Genomic DNA, 14513 nt, shown 5'->3' with positions numbered 1-14513 from the left:
CAGGGAGAGCAGGAGCCCCCTAGAGGCTGGGTGTGGAACAGACATAATACAGAAGGAAGCTGCGAGAGAGCCAATGCAGAGGCTCAAAGGCTTTTCCTTTTCTTTTCTGGGCCACACTTTCAGAATCAAAATTGCTCACAACACACGGGTTTATTTTTATTGATAAGAAATATATTGGAAAACAAAAAGAATCGCCTCCTAGCAGGGCTTGATTTATAGCACAGAAAGAGCTGCTTTATAATATGATCATGGCAGGGCCGGATTTAGGTTTGATGAGATCCTAAACTACTGAAGGGGTAATGGGGCCCTTTATACGTCCAGCTGTCCTTGGTCAACAACAAATTGTCACTGTTTTTTATGTTGAATATACGCTATATGGTAATTTATCGACGTACTAGGTATCTAAAGCCATTTGCACATAATAAAATATGTATTTTACCAGTGATGTTTTAAGGAGTAGGCTTGCTGGCGGGGCCCATTACTTACATCATAGGAGCCTACACAACACAAAACACTGTTGTTGTATGTAGGTGTTGTTGTTTTATATTTTGGAAATGTACATCCAGTTGTTTTTTCCTTTTAATTTTTTTGGGGCCCCCAAGAGTGTGGGGCCCTAAGCTATAACTTGTTTACCTTACACGTAAATCCAGCACTAGATCACAGGACATCCAGAAAGTATAAAACAACACATAAGAACATGAATCATTCCTAAAATATAATTACAAACGAGCCTCTTACATATGTACCTTAATTACGTATACAAACTCAATGAGAGGTGTGAGCTTGCTTTCACTGGGTAATCTCCTTTATACAGTGGTACCTTGGGTTAAGTACTTACCGTATTTTTTGCTCTATAAGACTCACTTTTCCCCTCCTAAAAAGTAAGGGGAAATGTGTGTGCGTCTTATGGAGCGAATGCAGGCTGCGCACCTATCACAGAAGCCAGAACAGCAAGAGGGATTGCTGCTTTCACTGCATAGCGATCCCTCTTGCTGTTCTGGCTTCTGATAATTCTTTTTTCTTCCTTGTTTTCCTCCTCCAAAAACTAGGTGCGTCTTGTGGTCTGGTGCATCTTATAGAGCGAAAAATACGGTAATTCGTTCCGGAAGTCCATTCTTAACCTGAAACTGTTCTTAACCTGAAGCACCACTTTAGCTAATGGGGCCTCCTGCTGCTGCCGCGCTGCCGGAGCACGATTTCTGTTCTCATCCTGAAGCAAAGTTCTTAACCTGAGGTAATATTTCTGGGCTAGCGGAGTCTGTAACCTGAAGCGTATGTAAGCTGAAGAGTATGTAACCTGAGGTACCACTGTATTAGGTCTAACTCTCCTCATCCACACAAAAAATGTGTTCTCTTGATTTATGATTTCAATAATGATTTTATTTCTTCTTCGTGAAGTTGTCACCTGTGCATGCATGCTCGTCTGCGCATGCGTGATGCCTGTCTCAAATGTCCACACCATTTTTAAGTACAAAGTGAATGTGGCTTAAGTTGTCTAGTTGGACTGAACCCAGTTAGAGGGAAAAATGCACCAAACAGCAGTATTTGCCAAGAAACTACAGGTCTGATACGGCTTGTGGCTAAACGTCATGCAAATGCAGCTTCAAAAACCGGCACAGGGAGCGCACTGAATCCAGAGTAAGTGGCAATGTGAATGTACCCAAAGCCTCTCTTCTGTGTGTGCTTGTTTCATAAGCCCCCTTGAGCACTGTTTTTTTTGTGAGGAAATGGGTCGCAACAAGGGGGCGAGAAGTAACCTCAGGCACCATTTACAAACTTGTCCCATGAGCATAAGAGCTAAGGAAAAGGCAGTGCGTCAGTCAGCTCCCACACAACCTTCCAAGCAGTGATATTTTAACTTGAAATATGTGCTACCCACAGGTGGAAGGAAAGGAGGGAAACGAAAATAGGCCAGCCAATGGGAGATGACAATGCTCTGATACGGGTGCAGATCTGGCTTCCTGTTTCACCACCACAGGAAGTTGGTGTTTGAGCCAACAAGGTGCACCCTGACATCCCTGCAGCGTCTCCTCCATACAACCAGAGACCAATTATGGTAAGAAACCCGTAAGAGGGACTCTCTTTTGCCTTTATTCCTTTGAGTTGTTTTCTTTTGAGTCTCTCTCTGAACACCTTGGAAGGACCAGACAGTGGGACCCCTCCTCCTGACGCTATCTTTCTTGTCTGCCTCAGGACAAAGATTACGTTGGATTTGCAACTCTGCCCACCCAAGTCCACAGAAAGTCCGTAAAGAAGGGGTTCGATTTCACTCTGATGGTTGCAGGTAACGTGTTGAGAAGACCCACTTTCTCCATCCTCAGCAGCTCCAACCCCCCTGAATGCACCCAGACACACTCCCTGCGGCTCTCTTTCCTTTCCATGCTATTGCAGACCTGCTGTTTTGTCGTGCAAAATGAAGAGGTGCCCTTTAGTGTTGCATTTTGCATGGTTCAGACCAGGTTCTGGAAGAGACTCTGGCTTGCGCACCAAGTGCAGCCATTCAGGCCTCTCTGCCTCAGGGCACTCTGTAGGGCACAACCCTCTCCTCCCCGTCCCTGACTGGGCTTTGAACACCACCCATTCTTTTTATTTGACCAAAGGTGGATTTAGGGGAGAGCGACTGGTTCCCCCACACTGGGTGCCGAGCTGAGGGGGTGCCGCAGGGCGCTCTGCAACAATGACAAACAACGGCAGGCAAGTTGGGGGGGGGGGAGGGCACTGAAATTTGGCGTCGCACAAGGCGCTGCTGAAGTTGTTGTTTTTTTGTAATTAATTTTCAAAAATTCAAAACAAACAAACATACAGACAAACAAGCATACATACATACATACATCCTGTTTAAATCTTGGTAACATTATTAAGTGACTTCCTCAAATCCCCTTGGTTGAATTTCATTATATATCATTTTAACAGTTTTCAAAAATCGATTTTCTCAAAAAATTAACTTGATCACTTAACATCTTTCATTCTTTCTAATTTAGCTTTAAACATCTTAAGTCTTATCCTTACATATTTAAATCCTAAGCCTATCTATTATTTGCAAGCTTTTCCAATTAAGTTATCTTAACATATTTAGCTAAATAGTCTTTAAATTTCATCCATTCTTCCTGATACTCCTCCTCCTTTTGGTGGCGCTGCTGAAATTTTAAAGCCCAAGGTCTGCCATTGCTTTGACCTGTGATCGAGCCCTTTGGCTGTCTGGATAGAGAAGAGTGGGTGAGTGTGGTTGTGTAGAAGCTAACCTACTATACAGTGGTAGCATTCACATGAATGGCTAGGCCTACTTTTGTCTCTGGCCTGCCCACCATTGGCTGGTGGACCCTGAAAGTGTGACCAGAAGCGATTGCCCTGAAAAAAGGTGCCCAACTCCCTGGTCAAAGCACTGATGGCGACTGATCAGTGGGCAATTGGGCTGCCTTTTGTTCCAAGCCACACTAGAATGTATCTTGAGACACATCCACTTCTTAAGTGTCATAGGAAAGGCGAGTCTCTCAGGCCTGCTCCTCGAACCCACTAGGACAGGCTTCCTCAACCTCAGCCCTCCAGATGTTTTTGGGCTACAACTCCAATGATCCCTAGCTAGCAGCACCAGTGGTCAAGGACACTGGGAATTGTAGTCTCAAAACATCTGGAGGGCCGAGGTTGAGGAAGCTTGCACTAGGATATATTCTGCTTCCAGAGGTAGGGACAGAAATCAGAATCCTGACTAGGGCTGGACAGACCAGTCTGTTTCCAGACCGTGTTAAATTACTATGTTTATTCATAAATTTGTTTTTGTACCACTGCTGCATTAATCTACATTTAGAAAAAACAACAACACCCATATGATTTGTTTAAATGATAAGTAAATTTGTACTTTATCTCACTGTAAGCATTTCTAAACTGTCTTATTTTTTAAAAAATATGCATTTTCAATTTGGTGCATTTTTTGAGCCAAGGACTGTATTGCAAAATTTGGAGACATAACTGAAAGATGATCAGTACAGGAGGCATCCGTTGAGGTCAGGTTTGCATCGGAATTCATAGAAATAAAATCCCTCAAGCATCTCCAGACCTGAAAACCAGAAAACTAGTCTCTCAGGCTTATTCCTGTCTTAATCAAGTTCCTCTAAGTTCAAGGATCATCAGCTGATACCTTCACGTTCATTCATCCAATAGGAGAATCTGGGCTGGGAAAATCCACTCTTGTCAATAGCCTCTTCTTGACAGATCTATATAAGGACCGGATACTTCCGGATGCACAAGGTAAGGACTGCTGGCAGCTCCAGCCTGCAATGTTTTTGGATGGGGTGGGGAGAGCTGAGAGTGTGACCCCAGTGCTATTACTGCCCTGCCTCCCCCACTTCACAGGCAGGATCCCCCAGACTTTGGAAATTGTCAAGCATGCAGTAGACATTGAAGAAAGGGGAGTGAAAGTGAAATTGACGGTGATCGATACCCCAGGATTTGGAGATGCAGTGGACAACACTGAGTGGTAAGAGGCCAGCTGGGTGTATTCCTGTGCCCCAGTTCTGAAGAAGCAAAGGGATGAATGAGGTGCTATAGCAGGGAAGGTGGGATCTGGGAACCAGATCTGGGGGATCAAGGATTCATGGAAGTGGGTCCAAATTTAGGGGTGCTGAAAGCCAGTCTTTGAGAGTAAAGTGAGGAAAGCATATCTTGTCTACTCTTGAAAGCCCAAAGGATGGGGGATGAGGAAAGAGTTCATACATGCCTGTTCAGCACCCAGTTATAACATCTAGTGCAGAAGTGGGCAAGTGGCCGGAGGAGGGAAAGCAGTATATGAAAGAGAAATAAGAGGAGGGCAGCGAGGAAGAGAAAAGACAGGTCCCACCCACTTCTTGTCTATAATCCTTGGCAAGATTATCCTGGAGGACATGTGGCCGTTGACCGAAAAAAAGGATTACCCACCCTATTCCAATAACTGGTTTTCACTATAGAGCGAGCACCACAGACGGTTGGTTTGCATTGAGACCTCAAACCATGGCTTATGTTAACCTTTTCAGATGTTACAAGCAAATAACAGTGTGCGCCCCTACTTTCTTCCCTGCCTTGAGAACCCCCAGATTCTCTTGTAAGCAGTGGCCTTTGAGAGCGAAGCAATGGGCCAAACCATAGCTTTCGGATTCATACGTGATGCCAACCAAACTGGGCTTAAGATCCTGGCTTGGTGGACAAACTATAGCTCACACGCCACAGGAAACCATGGTTTGTTGCTATATCTCAGATAGAACTTTGATGCCCTATGACATTCCCTCAGACAACAGGCAAGTGATATGCGTCTATCTGGAAGTAGCTGATCTTCCTCCTGGCCTTTAAAGACCAATCCAGGCTGTAGTCCCCCTCATTACGTAAATGTAGCTAAGGAAACTAGGATTTGGTGGGCTGTGTGTGTATGATTCTGACTAGCAATGGGGCCTTCTCACCACCTCACCCCCCTTTCTTCTCCTACCTGGTTTCTACTGCAGCTGGAAGCCAATTGCCCACTACATTGATTCCCAGTTTGAGCAGTACTTTCGAGATGAGAGCGGCTTGGACCGCAAGAACATTCAGGATGGGCGTGTCCACTGCTGTCTCTATGTCCTTTCACCCTTTGGACACGGGTAAGATGTGTGGAGCTTTAGGGTGTGGCCATAGGGAGTCAGGATCATGTCTTTCAGTGCTTGAAAGGATAACAGCTCTCCATGGTTTTTATTTCCAGCACCTAGTTCATTGCTGAGACCCAGTGTGGTGTAGTGGTTAAGAGTGGTAGTCTCGTAATCTGGGGAACCGGGTTCGCGTCCCCGCTCCTCCACATGCAGCTGCTGGGTGACCTTGGGCCAGTCATACTTCTTTGAAGTCTCTCAGCCCCACTCACCTCACAGAGTGTTTGTTGTGGGGGAGGAAGGGAAAGGAGAATGTTAGCCACTTTGAGACTCCTTTGGGTAGTGATAAAGCGGGATATCAAATCCAAACTCTTCCTCTTCTTCTCCTTCTTTTTCTTCTTCTTGGATGAGCGGCAGCATAATAAAGTGCCCCTGAGCATGTGCCAACTTCCTTTACTGCTGACGGCCCAGCTTATCAGCACAAACCTGGCAGCCAGATCTTAAGTGGACTGGAATCCTGATCGTTTTTTCATTTTTTTATTAAAAAATGAAATGAATGGCGAGAGGGGGCAATCACAGTTCAACACAAATTGTGCAAACAAGCCCAGCTTCGAGACTCCAGGGGTTAGTGGGGGTAGGAGGCAGAACTGCTAGGGGCTCTGAAAACAGGGGTCAAGGATTTTGATCCTGCCCCTCTACCACAGGCTCCGCCCCCTGGACATTGTATTCCTCCGAGCCATCCACGACAAAGTCAATATTGTGCCAGTGATTGGAAAGGCGGACAGCTTGACTCCAACAGAGGTGAAACACAAGAAAGAGAAGGTGAGAAAGGGGAAGGGCCACCGTAGCTGAGCTGGAAGAGCATCTGCTTTGCATGCCGAAGGTCCCAGGTTCAATCCCCAGCCTCTCCAGGTAGACTCCCTGCCTGAAACCCTGGAGAGTCTCTGTCAATCAATGTAGACGATACTGAGCTGGATGGACCAATGGCCTGGCACCATGTGGGGCAGCCCCCGATGTTCCTGTGGGAGGCGTCTGAAAGGGGTGTTGCAGGGGAAACTCATATATGCTGGGTTGGAACAGATGAATGCAGCAAGTAGCTCAGCATATCCTCACTGTAAGGATATGGAGCCTCCAGTGCTCTCTACAGGAAATCTCATTGCAATACCTGCACCTCTGGAGCCAATTTCTTCACACACCTCACTGCTAGTCCTGTCCTCTGCACAGCTACATTTCATGGCTATTTTAGCTCCACATTTTGATTCCTTTGGACATACAGATCCGGCAGGAGTTAGAGGAAAACGGGATCAATATCTACGAGTTTCCTGACTGTGACTCGGATGAAGACGAAGAGTTCAAAGCTCAGGATGCGGAGATGAAGGTGAGGAACTCAGGTCTTCCCTCTGTGGGGGAGAAGTGTCGGGTGGGATGGAAAAGGTGGAGCAATAATAGGCCTCATTGGCGTTCTTCCTGCAGCAAAGCATCCCCTTTGCTGTAATTGGATCCAGTCAGGTGGTCAAGGAGTTGAAGGACAAAGTGTTCCGGGGACGGCAATATCCTTGGGGGACAGTGGAAGGTAAGTTGCATTAAGAGGGCACTCAGCAGAGGGCGCTGTGTCAAAGGAAGTTACTGATCTCGACTTCCTATTTCCCCACCCCACCCCCTAGTGGAAAACGCGGCTCACTGCGACTTCCTCAAACTTCGGAACATGCTGATTCAAACCCATATGCAGGACTTAAAGGATGTGACCCACGAAGTCCATTACGAAAACTACCGCGCGCAGTGCATTCAGAGTCTGACCAGACCTGGGGCACGAGACCGCAGCAGCCGCGCGTAAGCAGATTCTGTTTTCTGTAAGGGAAGAGGATTTGGACAGGGCAGGGCAGAGGGCTCAGTTGTGAGATGGACAAAGAAGTTGGAGGGAGTCTGGTTAATTTAAGACAAGAAAATGATCATAAAATGGAACTGCACAGTGATATAGCCTTTAAAAAGACAAGTTCTATCCAGCAAATAGCAAGGAGTAAGTTGGCAGTTCCCAGTTCCTTTGCTTAACTCCCTACTGGCAATTTAACAAAGTGCTTTTAAGGCAGATGTGGGGAACTTTTGCCCATCCAGATGTGGCTCCCGTCATCCCAGGTCCTCCCTTCCTAGGTTTTATGGGAGTCTTAGTTCAGCAACATCTGGAGGGCCAAAGGTTCCCCACATCCTGGCTTAAGGACTGGGGGAAAGAGCTGCGAGGGGACGGGTTAGTTATGCTTCAGGTAGGGGTAGGTATGTAGCCCACTCCCTGCTTGCAGGCAGGGCGGAATGTGCTGCATACACTAGCGTGCTGTTTGTTCATAGTTAACCGGGAATCTTGCCTTACACCCTTCCTGCTACACTCACTCTTTGCCGCTATGCTGCACTGCTTTATTGGTATGATCCAGTGAACATAGCAAGCTCCCTTGCGCAGAGTCCGGCCATTTGTCCGTCTAGCCCAGCAATGACCTGCACCCATTGTTCTTCAGCCTGGGGTCCCCAGATATTGTTGGGCTGCAACTCCCATCACTCCCAGTCAGCTTAGCCAGTGGTCAGGGCTGATGGGAATTGTTGTCCAGCTATGACTGGGCACCCAAGGTTGAAGGACGCTGGTCTACACTGCCTGGGAGCAGCTTTCCAGAGTTTCAGGCAGGGTTCTCCGCCAGCTCTACCTGGAGACGCTGGGGATTGAACCCGGGACCTTCCACATGGAAGGCAGGTGTGCTCTACCCCTGGGCTACAGCCTTTCCCCAGAGCTAATGTACAAGCAGGAGCCAGGATCTTCCCGTGTTCTGTCACCAACTCTCTTTCGCCTCCCTAGGAAACTGTCACGTCAAAGTGCCACTGAGCTGCCACTCCTGCCTCTGGCCGAGACAGAGAAATTAATTCGCGAGAAAGACGAGGAGGTGAGTCTTTGCACATTTTAAAGGCTTTGTGTTTTCCTTTGGAGTTAGCAGTTGCTGACCCTGTCTGATGTTAGATCTGAGTCCTCCAGCAGCTGCATCTTAGCACTCGGCAAGCGATACAAAAAAGGTGGGTCCACCCCGAAGGCAAGTGCAGCCTCAGCATCTCTTGTCTCTCTTTGCTCAGCTCCGTCGGATGCAGGAAATGCTGCAGAAGATGCAGGCACAGATGCTGCAGAGCAAAGGGGAGCAGTGTGACAACCTCTGAAAGGCAGCAGAGCTCCTTTCCCTCAGTGCTATGAGAATCCCGATGGAGAGAGACTTAATTCTGCTTCTATGTGGCCAAAGCAGGGGGCCACACTGGTAATGGAAATGGAAGAGTTAAGTGTTGGTGGGTATACTATGTATTTGAGAGAGAAAACCCCTGTGGGCCTCCAGATGTTACTGGACTACAACTCCCAACATCCCTGATCTTTGCCCGTGCTAGTTGAGGCTGATGGTAGTTGGAGTCCCCACAATATGCAGAGGGCCACAGGTCCCCCAACCCTGGCTTAAGAAATTATCACATTGGATAACCTGTCTATCATATATATGTATATATATATCCCTTCTTTCTCCAATCCACCCCCTCGCCCCACCATTGTCCACTGACTGTTTTAGTATCTTTCAATAAGACACAATGACTGACTGCTCAATGGAAATAAAATGTATTTTACAAGGCTGAAGACTGGCTTCCTAACAGATCTCCAAATCATTTGTATGCATCTACTTTCCCACAAACTATCAAGCACAAAATATGTATCTACAAAGAAGCCTGTCATCAAACAGATGCTCCTCTATGGATTCCCATTTCACTTCCACTTGATCTATTTATTCAGGATTATTTCTCCAGACAAATTTAACTGTGACAGACGAAAGTACTCAGCAACAAAAGTGCTGCACTATTATTTGAAATGTGGGTCATGAGGTCGCGTGGATAGCTGAAAAACTGGGCAGCGCATGAGGTCTCAAGGAGACAATACTAAAACAAGTCATTTTTTCCAGAATAGAAAAATTGTAACTCTTAAGCTCTCAGTGTAATGCTGTAACCAAGAAAGCCAATATGGTTGTTGATTGGACATACAACGGCGCAGCCTGAAAAAGATATAGTCTCTCAGGAGCTGAAGGCCGTGTACATATTAAAATGAAAACAGCTACAGGAGACTGCCAGTTGAGCAGAGGAAGGACCCTGGCGAGGGACTACTTAACCCTCCCTGCTCCAACCATTTCCCTGCTTAAAAGTGCTTCTCAAGCTGCTCTTACACCCATGGGGGAGGAATGCATCTCTTCCACACACGCTAATGGATGGGGGGTGGGAAGCTTGAGGAGGATGGCTTTGGATCAGAAAAATCCAGATGCAAAGCAGCCCTAACCTCCTATTAGTCAGTTCAGACAGGCAGCTTCCCACAGCTTCTTTTCTTAAAAAACAAAAACTAAGATGGAGGCACCTAACCAGGCCCTAGGCAGGAGGCCAAGTGTGTAGAAGGCCCTTGTCAGTTTCACATCTGAGGTAAAGTCATAATGCCTGCGTGGAGTGAAGGGCCTTCCCCCACAGACTAGTCACTTTCAATTCCCCTGCCAGATAGGGCTCCCTTCCTCACTGGAGTGAGCATCGTCTAAACCTTTAAAAACATAAGAGGAGAGAGAGGAAACAATGGTGGCACCCTTCCCTCCCCACATCGCTCCCTTTGCATTAGCACTTTTTAGACTCCTCTCCCAAAAGACTACGACGAAGTAGAGGCCTGTTTTGAGGCGCTGCCCTGCCTGAGCCCTGAAGCCCCAGCGCCATTTGAGCCCTCGCAGCTTGTGTCTGGAGGACGGGAGGCTCCCAAAGCCACACAAAAGTTTTCTCCCCTCGCTGCTCCAGAAGAAGAAGCAGCACCGTCCTGTTGCTTCTCGTATTCGGTGTATTTCTTGGACGACCCGTAAACTCGCTCAGCCGGGTATTTGAGGCGGTTCTTCCCTATCTTGCGGAGGGCGGCCGAGGGAAGGTCCACGCGGCACTTGTCCGCCAGAGCCACCAGGTAGATGAGGACATCGCTGAGCTCGTCGGAGAGGGCTTCACGCTCAGGCACCGTCCAGCCCGGGAGGCCTTCGGGGGCTTCTTCCCGCCACTGGCTAAAGGGCAACAGGAGAGAAACGATGGAGTAAGGAGGGGGAAGGCGCTAAGAAGGGATTCGAAGCTTCCAAAGGGAAGTCATGGTGGTTTGTTGCAGCAAAGCCAGCAAAGGCTCTTGGGACACCTTAAAGCAGGAGGGAGGCACCTGAGGGCTGACTGCACCCACTAGGCCTCTCTGCCTCGCTCTTGGAACTCTGCTTAGGCCTCACCCTCTCCCCCCAGCCTCCTTAAGACGTTTTGCCTGGCTCAAATGTGTCTTTGAACACCAACCATGCCTCTTGAAGGGCAGAGAAAGATGTAGACATTAACCTACGTTACGAAGATAAAATTTAGACGGATTGCTCTGCCCGCTTTTGTCTCCAGGAAAGGGGAATGGGGCTCTAGAGCTGAAAAGGGGTCCACCCCGCCACCATCTAACAACTTTATTGTGGCGTAAGCTTTTGTCAACTGCAGATCGCTCCCTCAGATGCATGAAGTGTTCCCCTGAGTGCCCAGTTCTGGGCAATGCCACTTAAGAATGATACTGACAATCTGGAACATGCGCAGAGGACAACCAAGATGATCAAGGGCCTCGAAACCAAGCCTTATGAGGAACAGTTGAAGGAGCTGGGTATGTTTAGCCTGGAAAAGAATCATAGAACTTTAAGGTTGGAAGAGACCCTGAGGGTCATCTAGTTCAATGCAGGAATCTCAACTAAAGCATCCATGACAGAAGGCCACCCAACCTCTGCTTGAAAGCTCCAAGGAAGGAGTGTCCACAACCTCCAGAGGGAAACCGTTCAATTGAGACTGAGAGGAGATATGATAGCCATCTTCAAATATCTCAAGGGCTGCCCCATGGAAGACGGAGCAAATTTGTTCTCTCCTGCTCTGGAGGACAGGCCTCGAACCAATGGATTCAAGTTACAAGAAAGATTCTGACTAAACATCAGAAAGAACTTTCTGACAGTAAGAGCTGTTTGACAGTGGAACAGACTACCTCAGGAGGTGGTGCCAGCTGATGGGAGTTGTAGTCCAACAACCTCTGGAGGCCACCAGGTTGGCAAAGGCCGGATCAGATGATCGCCAAGGACCCTTCTGATTCTATGAAAGCACCTTTAGGCCTACATCCTCTCCTTCCCTTCACTCCCCAAAATACTTCCCGTGGAGGGAGGCCTACTCTGCAATCCCGTCACTCGTACTCACAAGAGCTCCGCCAGCTCCCCAACCTCCCCGACAAGGGCAAGCAGCAGATTCCGAGGTTGGTGGTACTTCCCCCAGCCACGCTCGGCTGTGAAACCAGACTGGAGTCTTCGGCTGTGGGAGAGAGAGAGAGGTGAAGAGAGGTTGATGTTGTGTTCAGCAGAGGCTGGTCCATTAGGGCAAAGGGGGCACTGCCACAGCAGCTTCAGACTTGCTCTTGGCTAGTCTCCACTTCCCTGCCACTTACAACCAGCCAGGGGATGGCTCCGCCTACAGTGGCTCTGGCGCCACCTACTGTTAGTCTCCCCATCTTCTGCCCTACCACCCCCTGCACATTGGTTCAGATTTGGGGGTGGGAAGGAGGAGAGGGTGAAGTTATAATCAGCCATAAATGTGGGGCCTGTGAGGTGGGAAGAGAGAAAGGAAGGTGTCTCACATGTCTTCCAAGGTAGGCTCAGTGCTGAACTGAAACACCTCTGCTGAATTTCCGTTCCTGTTCCTCACCAATGCCTCATCCACTTCTTCCTCTTTTGCCTTTGGTGAACTGGCCGATGGGAACAATGCCTGGCGAAGGAAGTCACGGTAACTGTGTGCCTTCATTCCAACCAACTAGTAAGGATTTTTTCCATCAGTTTGCTATTAAAAATTGTTGAGATTGGGAGTTGCGAGCTAAACCTGGCAGCTATTTTAAGTCAAGCACTAATCTATTCCCTGCTGGCCAAAAACCCCACTTGTCCCCAAAAAGTATAGGCTAAATAAATTAATAATAATAATAATAATAATAATAATAATAGAATATGCTATACTGTACTTATATACTTCTATGTATATCCATAGGATATTTCTATCCACAGGATATTCTGAAGGTACATATATACACAATACCGATAAGATATTCTGGATATGCTTCCAGAAACCCTGGAATTACAACTCACACAGAGACGCAACCCACTCATAGGACATCTCCCGTTTGTTACCTCTGTCCTCCTGGGTATGGTGGCTCCAGTACCAGAATGCTTCAGGTCACCAAGCCCCTCATTAGCCAAAGGCACAGAACAGCCTGGAGGCAAATGCTTCTGATGCTCAGCCGTGGCCATGTGCAGCCGAAGGTCAGAGTAGCCAGCAGGCATTGTACCCTTGCAGAACCTGCAGGCTGCTTTGCCATTGTCTCCTGCCACGGGGCAAAGCCAGACCTTCAGATCCTCCTCTTCCTCCCAGTCTCTGCAATACTTTCCCTCACTGGCAGCCCTCTTTGGTGATGCCATGACTGACCAGGCCTGAAAGAGATGCGGGGAGAGAAGCTCGCTGAACAAAGTGGTTGTTAGCAGCAAAGGATAAAGAATTTAGCCGAAGCTTCATTCACACCATACATTTAAAGCCTTGTGATACCACTTTAAGCGGTCATGGCTTCCCCCAAAGAATTATGGGAGCTGTAGTTTGTGAAGGGTGCTGAGAGTTGTTAGGAGACCCCTATTTCCCTCCAAGTGTTACAATTTCCAGGGTAGTTTAAAGACCAATCCCTCTTCACAGGGAACTCAGAATGGCAACTCCTGTGCCTTTTCCAACATGTGAACACTGTCTGCAGGTTGTATCCAACCAAGTTATACTCAGAGTAGACCCAATGAAATTAACAGACCTAAGTCAGTTATGTCTATTCATTTCAATGGGTCTTCACAGAATATGACTGATGTTGGCTAAACCTCTGGCTGCATTATGCACTGTACATGTAAAACACTTTCCTCCAAAGAATCCTGGGAACTTGTAGCTTAATCCTCGCCGAGCAACAATTCCATGCACCCTTAACAAACTACACTTCCCAGGATGATTTGGGAGAAGTCACGTGCTTCAAACGTACGCCACCTACACAAGACTCTGTGGCTTCTCTGCTGCAGGCACATAGGGAGTTATGGATGCATCACATCTGTGCGTGTCCCCCACCCAGAATTAGAAATTTTTCTAAGCCAATACTCTCCAGTGCTGAGCTGCATAAAGTCTGCTTTCAGTACCACGGCTCACGCCCTGAAAAAACTGAATTGAGCGCACATCACTTGAGCATGTGCAGAAGGCTCTTTCCCTCGCCCTTAAGAAACCACAGGAACACCCCCCCCCCCGGTACACACAAACACACACACAGAGAGAGACCTCTCCCTGGGTATTCGCTGCAACTCTCATGCCTGGCTCTCAACGAAAGCAAAGCAACATACAGAGCCTACCTGGACTCCAAAGGACAACAGAGGAGGCAGGATCCGTCCCCTCTAACAAACCACGCGCGTTTTCCCGGGTTCAGCGCAGGGAAGCCAACCCACCATCGCCACTGAGCTGGGCTCTGGTAGGGTACAAAGGGTATGACGAACGCACCTGCGGCCCAATCAAAGGTTGCTGGTGGAAGGCGAGCGGAACGCAGCAACCAATCAAAAAGAGCAGAAGGTCGCGCCCAATCAGAGGAGAGGCAACAAATAGCGAGTATAGAAGGAAGAGGCGCCGGCATAAAGAGTCATAAATGTGCAAAGAAGCGGCCGGCTCTAGGAGTTACAGGAAAAGAAAAATCCGGATTGACTTTATATATATATATATCTCCTATATATCGACCACAACAGTATCATAAAATATCATAAACTAATACTAAATAAGCAAAAATAATATAAATATAAGAAATATAATAGGTTCAAT

The 14513-nt window shown here is 47.7% G+C and overlaps 2 protein-coding genes across 2 annotated transcripts; one reads left to right on the top strand and one right to left on the bottom strand.

Moving 5' to 3' along the window:
• The first annotated feature begins 35 nt into the window (after nt 1-35).
• On the top strand, nt 36-9233 carry SEPTIN1 (septin 1). Its single transcript, XM_083409335.1, has 12 exons — nt 36-148; nt 1882-2056; nt 2194-2284; nt 4159-4245; nt 4351-4474; nt 5469-5603; nt 6290-6407; nt 6862-6963; nt 7059-7158; nt 7250-7415; nt 8422-8506; nt 8691-9233. The coding sequence occupies exons 2-12, from the start codon at nt 2054-2056 to the stop codon at nt 8769-8771; spliced, it is 1092 nt and encodes a 363-aa protein (XP_083265461.1). The 5' UTR covers nt 36-148; nt 1882-2053; the 3' UTR covers nt 8772-9233.
• DCTPP1 (dCTP pyrophosphatase 1) lies at nt 9195-14179 on the bottom strand. Its single transcript, XM_083409336.1, has 5 exons — nt 14057-14179; nt 12821-13120; nt 12280-12407; nt 11847-11957; nt 9195-10660 (listed from the first exon to the last, which is right to left on the bottom strand). Exons 2-5 carry the CDS (start codon nt 13106-13108, stop codon nt 10267-10269), a joined length of 921 nt encoding a protein of 306 aa, XP_083265462.1. The 5' UTR covers nt 13109-13120; nt 14057-14179; the 3' UTR covers nt 9195-10266.
• Between the last annotated feature and the right edge of the window lie 334 nt (nt 14180-14513).

This window comes from Podarcis tiliguerta (assembly GCF_965153285.1).
Source record: "Podarcis tiliguerta genome assembly, chromosome: 13".
NCBI lineage: Eukaryota > Metazoa > Chordata > Lepidosauria > Squamata > Lacertidae > Podarcis > Podarcis tiliguerta.
Note: the sequence above shows the minus strand (reverse complement) of the source record. Positions and strands in the feature narration are given on the sequence as shown.

What these genes read in the sequence shown, in the direction of transcription:
- SEPTIN1 (XM_083409335.1), top strand. An exon ending in CTTTCACCCTTTGGACACGG is followed by an intron (nt 5,604 to 6,289) that starts GTAAGATGTGTG and finishes CCTCTACCACAG; the next exon opens with GCTCCGCCCCCTGGACATTG. An exon ending in TTCGCGAGAAAGACGAGGAG is followed by an intron (nt 8,507 to 8,690) that starts GTGAGTCTTTGC and finishes CTCTTTGCTCAG; the next exon opens with CTCCGTCGGATGCAGGAAAT.
- DCTPP1 (XM_083409336.1), bottom strand. Translation starts at nt 13,108, where the DNA reads ATGGCATCACCAAAGAGGGCTGCCAGTGAGGGAAAGTATTGCAGAGAC. An exon ending in CCATACCCAGGAGGACAGAG is followed by an intron (nt 12,408 to 12,820) that starts GTAACAAACGGG and finishes TTCCTTCGCCAG; the next exon opens with GCATTGTTCCCATCGGCCAG. An exon ending in GAGCCTACCTTGGAAGACAT is followed by an intron (nt 11,958 to 12,279) that starts GTGAGACACCTT and finishes TCTCTCCCACAG; the next exon opens with CCGAAGACTCCAGTCTGGTT.